The 18637-nt window shown below is 44.9% G+C and overlaps 2 protein-coding genes across 4 annotated transcripts in view; both read right to left on the bottom strand.

Annotated features, from left to right (window-relative positions):
- The window catches only part of ncam2 (neural cell adhesion molecule 2), a 335099-nt gene that overhangs the window by 41567 nt on the left and 274895 nt on the right, over window positions 1-18637 (bottom strand). For all 3 annotated transcript variants that reach the window (XM_079495445.1, XM_079495443.1, XM_079495444.1), the window contains exons 10-15: window positions 14473-14660; window positions 13854-13950; window positions 10478-10651; window positions 6811-6930; window positions 5098-5219; window positions 2830-3004 (exon numbers count right to left, since the gene is read on the bottom strand). In XM_079495445.1, the coding sequence (XP_079351571.1) occupies window positions 2830-3004; window positions 5098-5219; window positions 6811-6930; window positions 10478-10651; window positions 13854-13950; window positions 14473-14660 (876 nt within the window). The remainder of the gene's footprint in view (window positions 1-2829; window positions 3005-5097; window positions 5220-6810; window positions 6931-10477; window positions 10652-13853; window positions 13951-14472; window positions 14661-18637) is intronic.
- Window positions 8644-10017, bottom strand: LOC306917111 (polyubiquitin-C-like; the record flags this gene model as incomplete). Its single annotated transcript, XM_079495244.1, has 1 exon — window positions 8644-10017. The coding sequence occupies one exon, from the start codon at window positions 10015-10017 to the stop codon at window positions 8644-8646; it is 1374 nt and encodes a 457-aa protein (XP_079351370.1).

The raw sequence follows: 18637 nt of genomic DNA, 5'->3' as shown, positions 1-18637 counted from the left end.
ACACCTGCATGCTCACAGCACGACACATCTTTCAACATGGCTCTGAATCCATTATTGTCTTATTAGCTAAACAAATTAACACATTAAGCGAGAAGCCTATTTTCTCTCTCTCTTCCCCCCCCTTCACTTTGTCTTTTTCCAACGTCCCATGCTCGATTACAAATAGAGGACAGCCATTCAAAGTGATCCATCTTAAGAGAGCGGACAGCCAATCAACATGACCCGTCTTGAGAGAGGACAGCCAATCAAAGAGATCCGCCTTAAGAGAGGACAGCCAACCTTGAAGCTCATACAGACATAAGCCTTGTTTTCTATTTGAGAAGCATTGCACACAACTCACATAAATGCCAACAAGATAAACATTTTGTTTGCCTGTTGCACAATATCTCCAAAAGCTATGAACGGATATGCATTAAACTTATTGGCCATAACGGGTTGTGTGGCCAGGATGGGAGTGGGTGCTCAAAAAGGCATGCAACTTCCTAATGGATTCATCCAACACCACAACAATGTTGGGAAAGGTTTGCCTTGGGCTAAGGAACACCCTGTCACTGCCACTTACCTTTTTTTCCAAAGGGGACCTACTGGGATGTCATTGGATTGACTGGTTGAATGAAAAATGAAGAGAAACCCCAGACTAAGCCTAAAACTGCTGTGTTTGCTTGTTGGTTTAAAGGCCAGGCTGTCGTCACTACTTCAGTTTTGTTTTATTATGTCCCTGAAGGGAGCTCTGCAGGGTGTCATTGGATTCTGCTCTGAACCCACTGACTTGTTGGCTGCACCCCCATCCCCGGCAAACTCGCCCGAAAATGAAGATAAACCCCAGACTAAACCTCAAACTGCTGTGTTTGCCTGTTGGCTTATAGGCCAGGCTGTCTGGACTCTGTATAGCCTCCCAGCCTAAAGGAACATTTGCTTCAGTGACATCTGGCATCAACCAGTTAAATAAACAGTGTTAAGAGATAAGACTGTACAAATGTAATAGACCCATAAGGGTCCATTTGGTTACATTTTGTACACTCCCCTTGTATCAATACAAATGGATAACGTAACACCGAGGATATTACTGCTTATCCATCGCACAAACTATAGCTCACTTAAATAATGATACTTTTAAAAAGACACCGAAACTGTGACAAATAAGGCAGATAGTGTGAGGGATTCTTTTTTTAAGTGTTCTTATCAAAGGCGATTTGCTGCTAGCACCACAAACACTATTGAGAGTGTGCGTGTTGATCTCCGCTTGCTTTTTCTTTCTATTTTTTAAGATAAGCCCCTTAAATCCTTGTTTTTACAAAATGACAACACAGACAGATGGGAAACGCTGTATTTCGGAGATAAATAAAAATGAACAAGTTGGTAATCCTTTCATTTTTTCCTCGGTTGTGCGTCTCCTGCAAAATGTTGCTACCATGACAACTGAATTAGGCGGCAGTGGATCAGGGGTAGAGTGGCCGGTAGAGCAGCTGGATTCTCAGTTCGATCCCCCACCCCAGAGTTAGTGTCGAAGTGTCCTTGAGGAAGACACGGAACCCCAAATTGCTCCTCCGCCATCGGTGTATGAATGGGTGAATGCAATGCACCATCTATAAAGCACCTCGGATAAAGACGCAATTTACCATTTAACATTTAGAAGGGGGGGGGGGGGGGGGGGGGGGGAGAAAAGAAGTGAGGAGAGAAGAGCACGAGTCATTTATCCTAAACTAAATCGAAATCATCTCAGCATATATATAGTTTGCTGCTTAGCAGAAATGGAAAAAAAACAAATAAAATGTAAAGATATTTTAAAATGTATTTTTCGTGAACCGAAATGGCAGATTCCTTGCTCGGTTTTCGGGGGGTGTAGTTCCAGACTCTATACATACATAGCAATGAATAGCATTCAGAGATTGTGGAATAGTTGTCTGGCTACGCGCCACTGCCCTGCCGTGGACAAACAAAGAACCTGAGTGAGAATGAGCATGTGATTTATTAAGTTGAAAGGTCACGCTATAACAGATGTCTACACGAGCCGAGATTAGGCTCAACGAGGAATACATGGGTTCTGAGCAGCAGCAGCAGCAGCATGGTCAGCCACCTGTTCCACCTGCTTCCCTGTGATAATGATGATCATTATTATTATCACTATTATTCATTCTACTCTTGTAAATGGCCGTGGGCTTTCACATCCTGCCCACTTTGACAGGCTGGAATGGCTTAGGGTCGACGACAGAGTACAGCATCTTGCAATGGGTCTGTTCCACAAGATTCGATACACCACCAAGATACCCATGTACCTGTCTAGATACTTCCTTAATGTTAACGAAGTCCACACCCACAACACCAGAGGGAGTGCAACGAACCATGTACAACCCAGATTCGGCACAAGCAAGGGACTAAATTCTTTTCGCTCCTATGCCACCAAAATGTGGAACGCCCTACCAACAGTCATTAAGACATGCGAATCCCTTGACTCCTTCAAAACCGCTCTCAAAGGGCACCTACGGACGGCTGCAATTCGAAACTGGCCCCCGTAAAATATGAATCCCCCCCCCCCACCGCCCACCCCTTTTTCCCCTCACTGTATATGCTTCTTTTCCCTTTTTACCTCCTTTATTATGAATTCCTGTTCTGTTCTTTGACTATATAGAAGTGTCTATTTGTACGTCTCTAAATGTTTTGATGAACACACACACACACACACACACACACACACACACACACACACACACACACACACACACACACACACACACACACACACACACACACACACACACACACACACACACACACACACACACACACACACACACACACACTCTGTGTCTTTGGAGGTGTGGTTCATACCTGTGATGTCTGGCTTGTGAGGCATGAAGAACTGGTAGAAGGTGGGCTCCGACAGGCCCTTGACGTTGCGCGCCGTGATCTCCACCTCGTAGCGCGTGTTCCACTGGAGAGGCTGCAGCATGGCCACGTCGTTTGCACCGGGCACCAGCTTGGTCATCCACTGGTCCTCTTTGTCCTGAAGGGGTGAGAGTGAGAGAGAGAGAGAGAGAGAGAGAGAGAGTGAGAGAGAGAGAGAGAGAGAGAGAAATCACACTCGCGTCAAATAATATCACAAAACAGCGCCGGGATTTCTTTCAAAATAGAAGCTCGGGGTGCCGGAGATATGGCCGCTTTTACTCTGTTGGATCTGTCGGTTGGATTAGTTATGATGTTCCCACACGTCGTACGGTCTGAATGGGATTCAAAGAACCTGTGATGTCTACACACCTATACGTGAACACATTTGTGACCAGATTTGACTGAGAGACTGCCATCGCGCAAATTACAGCTTTTCACCAGAGGAGAAAAACTTTTATTTTATTTATTTTTTTCAAAATGAGTTAATAACACAGGCAGACTCTTCACATACTAGAGCATGTCTGAAATAAGTGTCAGAGCTGAAATCGACATGTAAATATGAAATAAATGCTTAAACGTGTAGCTAGGTGTAATGTTAGAGACTACAGAAGTGAACCTTTCAAGCTTGTTTTCTCAACTCGCTGTTTTCTGCAAGACATTACTCTATAAGCCATATCTCCAAAACTGGTGGGTCAAACTGAACAACCAATATGTCAATTTGAAGCTATGATCCCCTGCTTTCATATGACATGAAAAAACGAAAATTCAAAAAAATCCAATGGCAGTCTCTCAGTCAAATTTAGTCACATTTACTGAAGTAAGCTGATGAAGCAACCTTTGTTCCTTCAGTTCCCAGCAGCCTGTCTCTCTGTCTCTCTCTCTGTCTCTGTCTCTGTCTCTGTCTCTGTCTCTCTGTCTCTGTCTCTGTCTCTGTCTCTGTCTCTGTCTCTCTCTCTCTCTCTCTCTCTCTCTCTCTCTCTCTCTCTCTCTCTCTCTCTCTCTCTCTCTCTCTCTCTCTCTCTCTCTCTCTCTCTCTCTCTCTCTCTCTCTCTCTCTCTCTCTCTCTCTCTCTCTCTCACTTTTAACAGTGGCCAACAGGCTTCTATTCCTAAAGTCTAAGATATTGATTCTTAAGCGCATTAACATCACATTGTGAAGTACCCGTGACGGGGCTGAGCTTTAAACTGACCATGTATCATTCCGTCTTAATGTGTGTGCGTGTGTGTGTGCGCGCGTGTGTGTGTGTGTGTGTGTGTGTATGTGTGTGTGTGTGTGTGTGTGTGTGTGTATGTGTGTGTGTGTGTGTGTGTGTGTGTGTTCATGCGAGTGAGTGTGTGCGCATGCATACATTCTGTGATTGGTTACCGGCCAGCAAGACACTAAATGTACTTGGGACTGATCCACTTTTCATGACTTAAACCCTTTATATTTAGTAAACTAATACTTAGCTGACCGGGGTCAGCTCTGTACTGGGCGTCTACACACTTCATCTACACACTTTCCGAAATTAAATAGCAGATCTACAGGCTCCAACTATGAGCTCGTATCCGCTATTTTCGGCGAATGCACGAGAATCGTGCTAGGTGACACTTCAGGATGTTGTGACATCACTCTGCATCTTTTTTTTAAAATTATTATAATTTTTATCCCACGATTTTGCAACCCAGTTTTTTCACCCAGTGCCAATTATCTAATGTAATCCTGGGCGCTACACTTCCTCTGCCAACCTGGGGGGGCAGCGGACTGACCTCATGCCTCCTTCTATGCATGAGGAGTCCAAGCTGCTTCTTTTCACCTGACAGAGGGGGAATTTCCCCGGCCTGACGTAGCGCGTGGAAGGAACACGTTATTCCAACCAGTTACTTTCCCCTCCATCAGGCGCCCCGGCTGGCCAGGGGGAGGTAGTTTTAGAGACCAGGATTACTGCATGTTTTTGTGAGGGTACCTACCCTAGGGGACACGGGGAGAACATGCAAACTCCACACAGAAAGGCCCTTTTGCCAACCCCACCTCGGGTATGGGCACTGATGACGCGGAGGAGGGAACACGCCCCCAGCGCCCACAGTGTCCCCAGCGGGAATCGAACCCAGCTGTGAGGCGACAGCACTACCGACTGTGCCACCGTGCCCCTCATCACTCATCTTGACAATATCCTACACGTCAATGATGCTCAAAGGAGCCATGTTTGTTTTGAGACCCTGCGATACGTACCGTCTTGTATTTGACTATGTACTCGACGATAGGCATCCCCCCATCGTCCTGTTTGACCAAGCCCAGCTGGTAGGCCTTGCCCATCCCTCTCTGCCCGTGGACGGCTGGGGGGCTCGGCTCTCCTGAGGAACGGCAGGAGAGGTGAATATGGTTAGGAACATGGGGAAAGGGCAAATAGTTTGTGTGTGTGCGCATGTGCACGCCTGCGCAAGTGTGCATGCAGTTGAATTGTAAAATCTATAATCCATTATAAACATAACTATAATGCATTATAAGCTAATATTTAATTAGCTTATAATGCATTAGTTAATAATTGCTGGTCATTCAGTTAATACGTTAATAATTGCTGGTCATTCATGGACATTTTGTTTTGGGCAGGTCGATAGTTTTTGAGGGGCCCCTCCTATGCCCATCTTTGAGTGTTTGTGTGAACACAAACATTGGCTTGTGATTGGCCGATCACCCCATAGCGATGATTTGATTGGTTGAGCAAAGTACATATTGAAGATAAAAGTGAGGGCAGAAAAGTGAAGACGCCTAAAGTGATTGGGCGGAATGACTTTTGTGATGATTTGTTTGTCTGAGCACAGCATGATGTATGATGATAAGAGCGCCCCTCACGTCACACGAGTGAGATTTCATAATTATAATAAATGGTACACAATACATTATACCATGATTATGTCACTATACTGCAAGTGGGCATTGGGTACTTAAAGTAAAAATAGCATTAAAGCTATTCAAGAACAACACCCATGGGGCGACTGTGGCTCAGGAGGTAGAGCAGGTCGTCCAATGATCCATGGGTCGGCGGTTCGAATCCCGGCTCCTCCTGTCTACATGTCGAAGTGTCCTTGGGCAAGACACTGAACCCCAAATTGCTCCCGATGTGCTGGTTGGTACCTTGCATGGCTTCCGCCGCCATCGGTATGAATGTGTGTGTGAATGGGTGAATGTAATGCACAATCTATGTAAAGCGCCTTGGATAAAGGCGCTATATAAATGCACCATTTATATAAATGCACCATTTATAATGTTTCTACACCTCCAGGAATGTCATCCTTTACTCAAAAATCCCACTATGACCATTTACAGTGACTTATATTAAAAACAGTTATTATAATGTATTATAACATTATAATCATGATGATAATTACAATTTATTATGATCTTGCAAAAATAAAATGTCATGGAATGATGCAGGCGAGTTCAACGGTCAAAAACGGTCAACTTTATGCAAATGTCGTGCAAAATCTAGCTGCAGCGGCCAATCAGATTGTTGAATGTGGCAGGGTAGAAACCACTTATATAGCGGCCGTTGGTCGGTTAGGCTGTGACTTACGGGTGGGTAGCGTCCAGTGGTGTAAAAACTACTCGGTTTTTTTTTACGTAAAGGAAAGTAGTAGTCCAGAATTCAAAATGTACTTGCTTGAAAGTACCAAATAATTGGCATCAAAATGTACCAAAAGTAGAAAGTACTCTTTATGCAGAATGTCTGATTTCAAATGTATAAAAATCTTTTGAAAATAGCCGATCTACAAGCTCACAATTGTGTGTTTGTAGATCAGCTATTTTCAAATGGCCGAAATGTATATAGGACTGAAGTCCTATATACTGTTGTGTTGTGTTGTACTGTAATAATCAAAATCTGCGTGCGTGCGTGCGTGCGTGCGTGCGTGCGTGCGTGCGTGCGTGCGTGCGTGCGTCCCTTACGGATGGGTAGCGTCTGGAAGGCCTCCGTGTGGCTGAACTCTCCCTGGCCCTTGCCGTTGACGGCTGACACCCGGACCTCGTACGTGATGTTGGGCTCCAGACCAATCAGCATCACCGTTGCTGGACGAATGGAGACAGCAATCAGTGTCATGTTGTTCTGACTCTTTGTCTTTCTGAGAAACCCTATACAACCCGGGCCCATTTCCTGAGTATGTCTCTCCAAGTACCTGTTCTGTTTTGAGGGGCGCTAGCCCCTCCTATGCCCAACTTGTGTGTGTGTGTGTGTGTGTGTGTGTGTGTGTGTGTGTGTGTGTGTGTGTGTGTGTGTGTGTGTGTGTGTGTGTGTGTGTGTGTGTGTGTGTGTGTGTGTGTGTGTGCCTGTGTTTATTTAAATGGCTCAGCCCCTATCTACTGTTACTACTGTACTACTGTAATTAATGTATCCTCCTCCTTACTGACATGTTTGAGATGAGATGCGAAAATACTTTTCGCTGTGCTGTACTTGTACTGTACTTTGACAATAAATTGAATCTCATCTCATAGCGAGGATTTGAATGGCTGAGCATTTTTCTAGTTCTGCCTGACAATGAAGTGTGGGGACAGAGGGGACATCTCTCCACACTGATGAAGTGTGGGGACAGAGGGGACATCTCTCCACACTGATGAAGTGTGGGGACAGAGGGGACATCTCTCCACACTGATGAAGTGTGGGGACAGAGGGGACATCTCTCCACACTGATGAAGTGTGGGGACAGAGGGGACATCTCTCCACACTGATGAAGTGTGGGGACAGAGGGGACATCTCTCCACACTGATGAAGGCTGGATAGCCGAAAAGTCTTGGTGTGTGCGACCCACTACCGTCATTAATTTGACAGAGGGGACATGGAATTTCATATTCCTGGGAATTAAATGGTTTACAAGATAACCAGGTTCAATATACAGTGTAGTTGGGGAAAAAAGAAGAAAAAAGAAAAAAAAAGTGGGGAAAAAAGAGGAAAAAGGGGGGAGAATAAGCACTCCTTGATTGTGACGTGTCTTTGTTCAGTGTGTTATTACGAAATTAGAAAAATAATTATACTCTGGGTAAAAACAGTGTGGCTCCCATGAGGATCTCGGATGTGCAGATCTATGTTAACTCCATCTAGACATGATGGAACCACAGTTCACTCCCATACCATAATGTTAAGATCTACGTATGTTAACTCCATCTAGACATGATGAACCACAGTTCACTCCCATACCATAATGTTAAGCAGTTTTGGCGGGGGGGAAAATGCGTTGAGGTACTTCCTTTGTGCACAAGACATTTGGCACCGATTGGTTGTAGAGATTAGCCGCCTACAGACAACACACACACAATACAATCTTCTAGACCTCTAGGAAAAAGTATGCTGTATTATAGTTAATCCAACTGTAGTTAATGTCATTGCTTCAAATTCAGAGCCGCCGCTTGCTTTCCTGGTGGAACATACTGTTACTGTTCTAGACAATCTAATGGTGTAAAAAAAAACAAAAAAAAACATTACAAGCATTGTAATAATCTTTATGTGAGGAATATCTTCCAGTGAAAAAGAGAAAATCTCTCCAGAGATTTTGAAGTTGTGTGAATTTCTGCCTCTGTGGGGGGTATTTATATGCAAATATCCTGGCAATGGCATCGTAAGACTAAACAATAGGACCCGATGATGATGTTTAGGTGAAAAAAGAACAGGAAAACAAATTATTTAAACTATTTTTTTGATAAAATATAAATGTTGCCCAAAAGCATCTCTGTCTGGGTCATGCTGGGTTAAGGGATCGCTCCGTTCAACTTGAGGATCTTGGCAAAGATCTACATTCCTCCCCTCAGTCTCAGCACCAGATGTAGCGTTGATTCCTTCTGGATGTTGTAGTCAGACAGGGTGCGGCCATCTTCCAATTGTTTACCAGCAAAGATCAACCTCTGCTGATCGGGAGGAATTCCTTCTTTGTCCTGGATTTTGGCCTTGACATTATCAATGGTATCGCTCGCTTCAACTTCCAGGGTGATGGTCTTGCCGGTGAGAGTCTTGACAAAGATCTGCATTCCTCCCCTCAGACGTAGCACAAGATGGAGGGTGGATTCTTTTTGGATGTTGTAGTCGGAAAGGGTGCGACCGTCTTCCAGTTGTTTACCAGCAAAGATGAGCCTCTGCTGGTCAGGGGGAATTCCTTCTTTGTCCTGGATTTTCGCCTTGACGTTCTCAATGTTATCACTTGGTTCAACCTCCAGTGTGATGGTCTTGCCGGTGAGAGTCTTGACAAAGATCTGCATGCCTCCCCTCAGACGTAGCACAAGATGGAGGGTGGATTCTTTCTGGATGTTGTAGTCAGAAAGGGTCCGTCCATCTTCCAGTTGTTTACCAGCAAAGATCAACCTCTGCTGGTCAGGGGGAATTCCTTCTTTGTCCTGGATTTTGGCCTTGACGTTATCGATGGTATCACTCGGTTCAACCTCCAGTGTGATGGTCTTGCCGGTGAGAGTCTTGACGAAGATCTGCATTCCTCCCCTCAGTCTCAACACGAGGTGGAGCGTGGACTCCTTCTGGATGTTGTAGTCAGAAAGGGTGCGGCCATCTTCTAGTTGTTTACCAGCAAAGATCAACCTCTGCTGGTCCGGAGGAATGCCTTCTTTGTCCTGGATTTTGGCCTTGACGTTATCGATGGTATCGCTCGGTTCAACCTCCAGTGTGATGGTCTTGCCAGTTAGGGTCTTGACGAAGATCTGCATGCCTCCCCTGAGACGTAGCACAAGATGGAGGGTGGATTCTTTCTGAATGTTGTAGTCAGACAGGGTCCGTCCGTCTTCCAGCTGTTTGCCAGCAAAAATCAGCCTCTGCTGGTCAGGAGGAATCCCTTCTTTGTCCTGTATCTTCGCCTTGACGTTCTCAATGTTATCACTTGGTTCAACCTCTAGGGTGATGGTCTTGCCGGTGAGAGTCTTGACGAAGATCTGCATTCCTCCCCTCAGTCTCAACACGAGGTGGAGCGTGGACTCCTTCTGGATGTTGTAGTCAGACAGGGTGCGGCCATCTTCTAGCTGTTTACCAGCAAAGATCAGCCTCTGCTGGTCCGGAGGAATGCCTTCTTTGTCCTGGATTTTGGCCTTGACGTTATCGATGGTATCGCTCGGTTCAACTTCCAGCGTGATGGTCTTGCCAGTTAGGGTCTTGACGAAGATCTGCATGTTTGTGCAATTTGAGTAGCGACCTTGAACAGTTTAGAAAGTATTGCTTATTATTGCTTGTTATTCCTCGGTTGAAAACACAGCTATGCAATATATAGGCTGACTTGATGAGGTCATTGCTGATGTCAGCGTTACCCAATTATGAAATTACACTTCCGGTTGTGAAAAAAAATTAAACCATGCAAATACCCAAATATGGAGATACCTGATGTCATCAGTTTGACATCATAGCACTGATGTCATTGAGTATGGGAAACCAAATACCCTGATCCCTGGTCACAATGGGACCATCAGAATAACACTGACAGCTATGAGGTGACGAAAGCTTGCCTAGCTTAGCAACGGTTGCTAAACTATATGGATAATGGATTGGCATTGGACACTCGCTTTTTGGGGTGGGGCTTATCAAAGGGCTAATTGTGACAGGCCTACCCTTATGCACACAGGCATTAGTACTTACTCTGTATGCCATGTGACGTGGCGTCCCTCCATTCCGGCGAGCCCACCTCCTTGTACTGGACCCGGTAGTGTCCGATGGGAACGCCGCCGTGCGAGTCGGGCTTCATGAAGGTGACGGTGGCCGTGCGCTGGGAGACGGCCGACAGACGTACGCCGTACGGGTTGGACGGCACGTCTAACAAAACACAGAAACAAGAACAGTTTGTCAAAGACGGTGTGCAACGATTAAGCACTTAAAGGGACATTTCACCGCCGGAAGAAACTGCAGTCACTCAATGTTAATAGTATGTGTAGTAGATAACAGTAGCACAATTTGAAATTTGCACTCTAATGGCCAGAAAAAAACAATGAAGTCTGTGTGTTTGACTAGCATTTGACTGGATTGTTGAATTACTACAATGACCATAATGCTAAGGTGCACTGCCCCTCCTTGTGGAGAGGGGGGGGGGGGTTGCGTGGAGGTGTGACCATAGGCATGGAAATGTAGACACCTCATTCGCTGCTGCAATTCATTGGAGTGACATGTATCGCACTGAGGGTGGAAGTGCACCGTTATATGGCACATCCCCAGCATCCAGCCACGTGACTTGATCCACGTCCCTTCCTTTCATTACGCTCCTTGGCACCGCCCTCCCTTGAGAGCATACCGTACGCCCCAGAGCCGGAGGAGGCGTCTACCTTTCTATGTCTATGGGTGTACTTTATGTGACAACATGTAGTCCAGGAAGGAAGTGAGACCAATGTCTGACGCGTCAGACATTTGAAATACTAAAATATCTAAGAACAGTAACACACAGGGCCGGATTAACACCTCTGAGGGCCCCTGGGCACTGAAGCTCGAAGGGCCCCCCCCCTTCGCGCGCGCAACATTTTTGCTGTTTTGGAGCCGTTTTGGGGCAGTTTTATGCCGTTATATTGGCCTATTTCCGGTCGCCTACCCCCCCAGAGTGACAGCCAATCTAGCGCATTGTTGCTGCTTTACACACAATTGCACTTTTTAGCTGCCCTTCTCACCAACAATAAAACACTAATCTTTTTAGACACAATTTATTTCATTCGGATTAGCAGAGAAATTTTGGAGAAACCCCAGGAAGTGTTTCTTGTGTCCTAAACATCATTCAAATAAGATCTGGGTGCAAAAGGGGTGAAGTGGCCCTTTAATGTGTCCATGCTCATTCATGTCATTCAATAGCAATCTTTCCATACACTTCTGTTAATAAAAACAGCTCTAGTGCAACAACATGGTGTAACTGGACATCAGCTGCAACAAATAACGTTTTATATGCATGGATTACACAGACTATCAAGATGTTCCACATTCTCGTCGTTTCCTGGTTGTTGAGGCACATTAGCTTCAGGGGAGACACGACAGGTATGTCGTTTTGAGTGATGTGATTCAATGTTAAAGTTAATTTGATGGGAGTAAACAGCATGGCCTTGGGCACTTGGCCCAAGTCAATGCAGGCCAATTTGACAGAGAGGCTTGTAGCTTACAATAAAGAAACCAAAAATACACATGAGTTGTGTAATCTAACCACACTTGAGTGGCATATAGATCAGAGCAATGTCAACACCATAGACACAAAAACAAAACCAGAAACGACTCAAGTCATTATATATCAGCTTGCATTCCCTTCTCTTGCATATTGTACCTTAGTGGGGCTTTCTGTAGTCGCTTTTGCAGTGTCTAGTCATGGTGCGGTGGGGAGAGGAGAGCGGGCTTAGTGTCCCATTGGCTGTATAGGGCTAGTCTCCCTTTGGCTGTATAGGGCTAGTCTCCCTTTGGCTTAGAGGCCAGCATGAGAATCTCGACACTAGACCACGTGACTAGACAAGAACAGTGGTTCCCAAACCTTTTCGTGTCAAGGACCCCAAATCAACATTTATTAGGCCACGGACCCCCCATTTGAAAGCATATGCCAGTGACCCCGATATAAAGGGAGGATTTCTACGGCTCTAGCAGTGATTCCGAAACATGTTCATGGACCCCCAAATTCACGCGCATTATGCTACGGACCCCCGATTTAATGGCAATTCTATCTCTGGTACCCCAATTTATATTATAAAACCACGGTTAATTTAACTCAGAGAGCGTACAAATGGAACCCATTAGGGTCCATTTGTACACTCTGAGTTACAGACCCATAAGGGTCCATTTGTTTCCTTATCTCTAATTGAGCTAGGTACCCCCTGGAACTCCCTCAGGTACCCCTAGGGGTCCCCGGACCCCACTTTGGGAACCCATGGACTAGAAAGTCTGATCATTGATCAGCTCTGCAAGCTGATAAAAGTACCAAAATCATGGCACTGCCTCTTTAAATACTACATTAGCTCATCTTTTTGCCCAGTACGTTTCCTGACTAAAAAGCTGTGGCAATTCAATCTCCACTAAAGAAAATTAAACCACACTGTTGCGTTTTGGGCTGCTGCGCCACAGTAAATTAGGAAGGACTTCAGTAAACAGTCAACACATATGGTAAATCAGGCAGCATGCCGCAGCACTATTTGAGATTAGGCTATGCTGAAAAGGGGCTGCAAGCTGTAGTGGAATGTACTGTATCTCCACGGGAATTGCATAAAGGCTAGCGATGGCAGAGAGCTCCAAGGCTACTACATAGCCAAAGGCTGAGCTTGCTTTGAGAGCTCTCTGAACAAATCTTTGAAGGTGTCCGACTTCAGTCACCCAGTCTTGTACTGAAATGGTGGGTGTCTTGTTAAGCGAGTGGTTGGTTTGTATGTAATGTCATAGTCTTTTCTTTTTCATCTATGTTTGTTTACACACAAGGAAAATTAAATAAAAAAAATAATTAAAAAAAGTGATTGTAAATGGGGGTCCTTTTTAGGGGGTTCCAGGGACCACAGACCCTTACAGGCCAGTAACTCAGAGAGTGTACAAATGTCACCAAATGGACCCTTATTGCACGTGCAGGTCCATTTGGTTCGGTTCCATTTGTGAGGCGGATGCACCGATATGGAAATTCTTGATGTTTAAAATAGCAATTTAACCGCTAGTCAATACTGTTTATTTACTTTAATTTGTTGATTCCCCCCTTTGTGCCAGGGAAACAAATACATCTTCAATACAGGAAATAAATGTTCAGAATATACAGCTTGGCAGGCTGCAGATAACCAACATACCAACATACAGTAGCCGACGCAAAATGTATGCTTATCAACAACAGATAAATATCGGCTACTGCCATCGATTAATGTCAGTTATATTTGCCTATACACAGATATTGACCGATAACTGCAAATATCGGCCGATACTGATATGTGGCCAATACATGGGTGCATCCCTATTCATGAGTGTTTTATGTGGGAACAGGTAACCATTCTTTCGGTCTGTATCGTGACAGGGTTGTAGTATAGCTCACCTGCTTGGGCCAAGATGAACTCCTGGTAGCGTACTCCGATGTTGTTTCGGGCTGTGCAGTTGTAGCGTCCAAAATCTCTGTCAGACATTGGTGTCACCTGCATCATGCATGGGACCAGAACCACAACAACAGACATTGGTGTCACCTGCATCAGGCATGGGACCAGAACCACAACAACAACAAAATAAACCTGAGAAAACCCAGTGACATTGAGTTGAACTTAGTTCAACCTGGTGTCCCAATATTTGACATGTCCTCATAATGTTATTATACATTTGAGTACTTTCTATAATATATATATATATATATATATATATGAATTACGAACGAGTACTTTTTACCCATTTTGACCTGAGATCAGATTCTAAAAATGTCTTCTACATCCTGACAGTTTTCTGAAAAAGCTATGTTTCTATGTCAGAGGTGGTTTGATTTTTCAAAAAATAGCAGACCTACAAGCTCGTAGCGCGCCACTCGGTGGCGCGCTATGAGCTTGTAGATCTGCTATTTTTCAATAGCTAAAGCATAATGCTAACACCAAAAGGGGTTCCCGCCCAAAATGGGTTAAGTAAAACATGCAAGCAAGCACTCCACCACTGCCAACATGTGGTACACACACCTCTAGCAGGGACCGGTCCACGGTGTCATGCACGCGCATGTTGGCCATGCCCTCGGCGGAGATGGTGAGACGTTCCCGCCTCCACAGCATGGTGGCCTGCGGGTTGGACATGACCTCACAGCTGATGTTGACCGGGTTGCCCTCCCACGAGTAATAGATGGTGTGGTTGGTCAGGAACTTTGGCATGTCTGCACCACAGGGAAAGAACACACGGAGAGAGAGAATCCTGAATATAAATTATTATCATCAGTGTCAGGTTGAATCCTTGTATTGCACATCCTAAACCGGTACGAAATGGGGGGGGGGAAGAACGATCCAATGTAACCTATTTTTTCACCCAGTGTCAATTATCTAATGTAATACTGGGTGCTATACACTCCCTCTGCCAACCTGGGGAGAGCAGCGGACTGACCACATGCTTCCTTCTATGCATGAGGAGTCCAAGCCGTTTCTTTTCCTGTCAGGGGGGAGTTTCCCCGGTTCGACGTATCGCGTGGAAGGAACACGTTATTCCAACCAGTTCCTTTCCCCTCCATCAGGCGCCCCGGCTGGCCAGGGGGAGGCAGTATAGAGACCAGGATTACTGCATGTTTTTTTGTGAGGGTCTGGGGGTCTCCCTAGGGTCCCCGTCTCCCCTAGGGGACACGGGGAGAACATGCAAACTCCACACAGAAAGGCCCTTTCGCCAACCCCGCCTCGGGTATGGGCACTGATGACGCGGAGGAGAGACATGCCCCCAGCCCCCCCAGCAGCACCAGCGGGAATCGAACCCAGGACCTTCTACTGTAGTTGTGAGGCGACAGCGCTACCGACTGCACCACCCTTAGTCACAAGCTCTTAATACTTTTCATTAGTTAAATATGTATAAAACCCACAAACAGACAACTTTTCAAACTGGCGTCTATGAGCAGATAATCCAAAAACATTAAAGATGATTAATGGATGACATGAGTGGCAGCAGCGTGCACGTCTCCCTGGCTTCCCCCTGGAGCCCGGTTGGCCCGGCCCGGCTCAGACGGAGAGGTATTACTATTGTTCTATGCTGGCTCACAGGATCCCATTAAAGAGATTGATGGCCAGCTCTCTGTCACACACCCCTGTCCCTCAGTCAGCGGTGACTTAGTAAATGACTTCATTACTTGTGCGTTCTATGGGTGTGTGTGTGTGTGTGTGTGTGTGTGTGTGTGTGTGTGTGTGTGTGTGTGTGTGTGTGTGTGTGTGTGTGTGTGTGTGTGTGTGCGTGCGTGCGTGCGTGCGTGCGTGCGTGCGTGCGTGCGTGCGTGCGTGCGTGCGTGCGTGCGTGCGTGCGTGCGTGCGTGCGTGCGTGCGTGCGTGCGTGCGTGCGTGCGTGCGTGCGTGCGTGCGTGCGTGCGTGCGTGCGTGCCTTCAAATGTGTCTGTGTGTGCATTCTGATCCTTCTTCTGAGTGCGTGTTTCTTTTCTGTGTTCAGTGTTTTTGCTGCCACTGATCATCAGTGGTGGAAAGTAACTAAGTGACTTCTCTTGTAATCACTTCTGGTGTGATAATATCCATTCAAATCAACATCATGAAAAACAAGGGTACTGGATATCACACAGTGGCAAGAGGGAATTTCAGTTATTTTTGAGGAGCCCTTCCTATATTCAGCTATGAGTGTCTATTTTCTGTCCTACACAAACATTAAATTCCCATTGACAATTTTACGTCATAGTGTCTGAGCAAATAGGTATAGTGTCTATTTTATGATGTACGACACAGGTGTGACTTTTGAGGGGCGCTAGCCCCTCCTATATACAGCTTTTGTCCCCACAGGTCTCAATATTGACAATGAAAATTAAATTAGATAAATTCATCATAATGGGCAGTAAAACAAAAAATGAATTTAATTTTCAATTTCTTCCAAATCACACTCTAAACACATTCTGTCCTCTTCAGGAGTACCAATGAATCTACCCGTTTCTAAAGCTAATGGTAAGGTCCCAGAATGCAACTGTGCACAAAAAGATCTTTGACTTTTGGATACATTTTGTGTAACATAAGGTTCATTGCTATAATTATTTTATAAGACAATATGTTCTTAGTTTTGGTTTGTACCATAAATCAACAGCCCAACTCTATACCCAAGGAACATATAGTTCTGTATTTCATGAATATTACAGCATAATCTATTTAAATAATGAAATTATGAATTATTCATAATAAATAAAGACTACTTCATTGGCCCAGAGGTAACCATTAGAAATGTCCCAGTTAGAAATCTTTTTGGTTAGTCTGTCAGACATATAGACCAAATATTTGTTTACAAACATTGGGACTGGGCGCATGGGTGACTGTTTCATGTAATCAATTCCCAACAGATCTCCAAACCTGTTGTTTTGGGGAGCACTGCATGGTTTCATTCAACCTCCTCTTGTGTGTTGGCTAGTGAGATGCACCCTAGGATACATTTATACTTCAAAGCGCAACAGTATTGCGCACAGAGAACAGCTGATATACAAGCTCACATCACATCGCAGATGCGACTGTTGTGAGCGTAGAGGTCTGCGTGCGCGACACCAGCGCGGGACGAAGCATAAATTATACTTGATGGGTTGCAGGTGCAGCCATGGACAAACAGGCTCTGTCATGAGCGCACCTCCCGTTCTTATGACAACTGATTTGAATTGCTATTATTGTTCAAACAACAGAAACCAAGGATTATATATTTCAAGGGCGAGAGATCACAATACAAATCCTAATCATTCTTCCTCCACACTGGGAGAAAAACAGCATCTGAAAGTTTGATGGTGCATTTTTTACACATGAGTGCAGTTAGAACTTTTCCATTGCATCCTATGAGAGGCAGGGTTCTTGTGCTGGCGGTATGCGCACGGATGCTGTTGCTCATCAGTGTGACGTCGTCTGTTAAGGCGTCTATTAACACATTCAGACCGTAGGACATGTACAAACGTCATATCTATTTGGGGGGTTAGCCTCTCCTTCTGCACCATACTCCTGGCTGTTCACACATGCACGCTGCCGTTCACTTGCTTGTTTACGGCTCAGAAAGAATCTAGGGAGCTCTCCATGGTTTTGACCAAAATAGCATACTTCTGTCTTCATTTCTGACTTCAACATGCCTCTCGTTTAGAATATTAATGATGCTACTAGAGAGACTTTAGTGTAATCATCGCAAGGCAAACAAGCAACAATATGCCTCCCGGTTTTTAGGGGGAACGGAAGGCGGGGCTTTTCAGAGTAAAATCTCCCATATCTTCTGGCACTCTAGCACCTTTATTTTGAAGAAAATAAAGGCGCTAAGTCTAAACATCCCACCTTTGTGTCTGATATGTATGGGCATCCATCCCATATCTCCACTAATAGCCAAGATAGGCGTATAAGGCCGTAAGCTATCAGTGCACATGAGCTGAGTGGAGCGGATGGAAAACCCACTCTTTGCTCCAGGCGGTTTTTGTCCCGCTCCGCATTCCTTCATGTTGATTCCCACCCAGTCCACTGCCGTTGCATCTCGATACGGATACGTCGTTGTGACTGCAGACGCAGGGAATAACCCGATGTGATATGTATATATGCATTATGATATGTATTAGGAAAGGAAAGGAAATCGAAAATTAAATGCATTTTGTTTTTTATTGTCCATTCTACAACTCTATTAGGGAGAGACTCAAACCATAGACCCAAACCATGAATTTGTTTGGTTGGAGGACTTCGAGAGACTGAAGCGCCTGTTTCAAAAGTACACCTTTTCATTTGACTCATTCCTTGAAAAGGCCTGGTCAATGAGGAGGAGGGCCATTTACATGTAAAATTGCCTTGTTTTGTTTATTTTCATTGTTTTCTTTTTTGTTGTTTTTGTTCAAATAATGTACAAATATGTATGAACAGGAAAGACTGTAGTGTCAGTTGTATTCAATGTACTGTGAAATGTCATATAATCCCATATGGGATGGGCCAAAGTGGCATGACACGAAAATAAATATTTCATTCATTCATTCATTCATTCATTCATTGTATTAATTATCTTATCTTCATATTTATACCTCAATATCAGTTTGATAGAAGTATTTGAAAATTCTGTGTCTTTAACACATTTTTTTGAACAACATGGGATCCATCCATCCTGCAAACACTGTGGGATGACCATGTATTTCCATATACTGTATAATTTGCATCCTTCAGCAAGAAA

Source organism: Electrona antarctica (assembly GCF_951216825.1).
Source record: "Electrona antarctica genome assembly, chromosome: 24".
NCBI lineage: Eukaryota > Metazoa > Chordata > Actinopteri > Myctophiformes > Myctophidae > Electrona > Electrona antarctica.
Note: the sequence above shows the minus strand (reverse complement) of the source record. Positions and strands in the feature narration are given on the sequence as shown.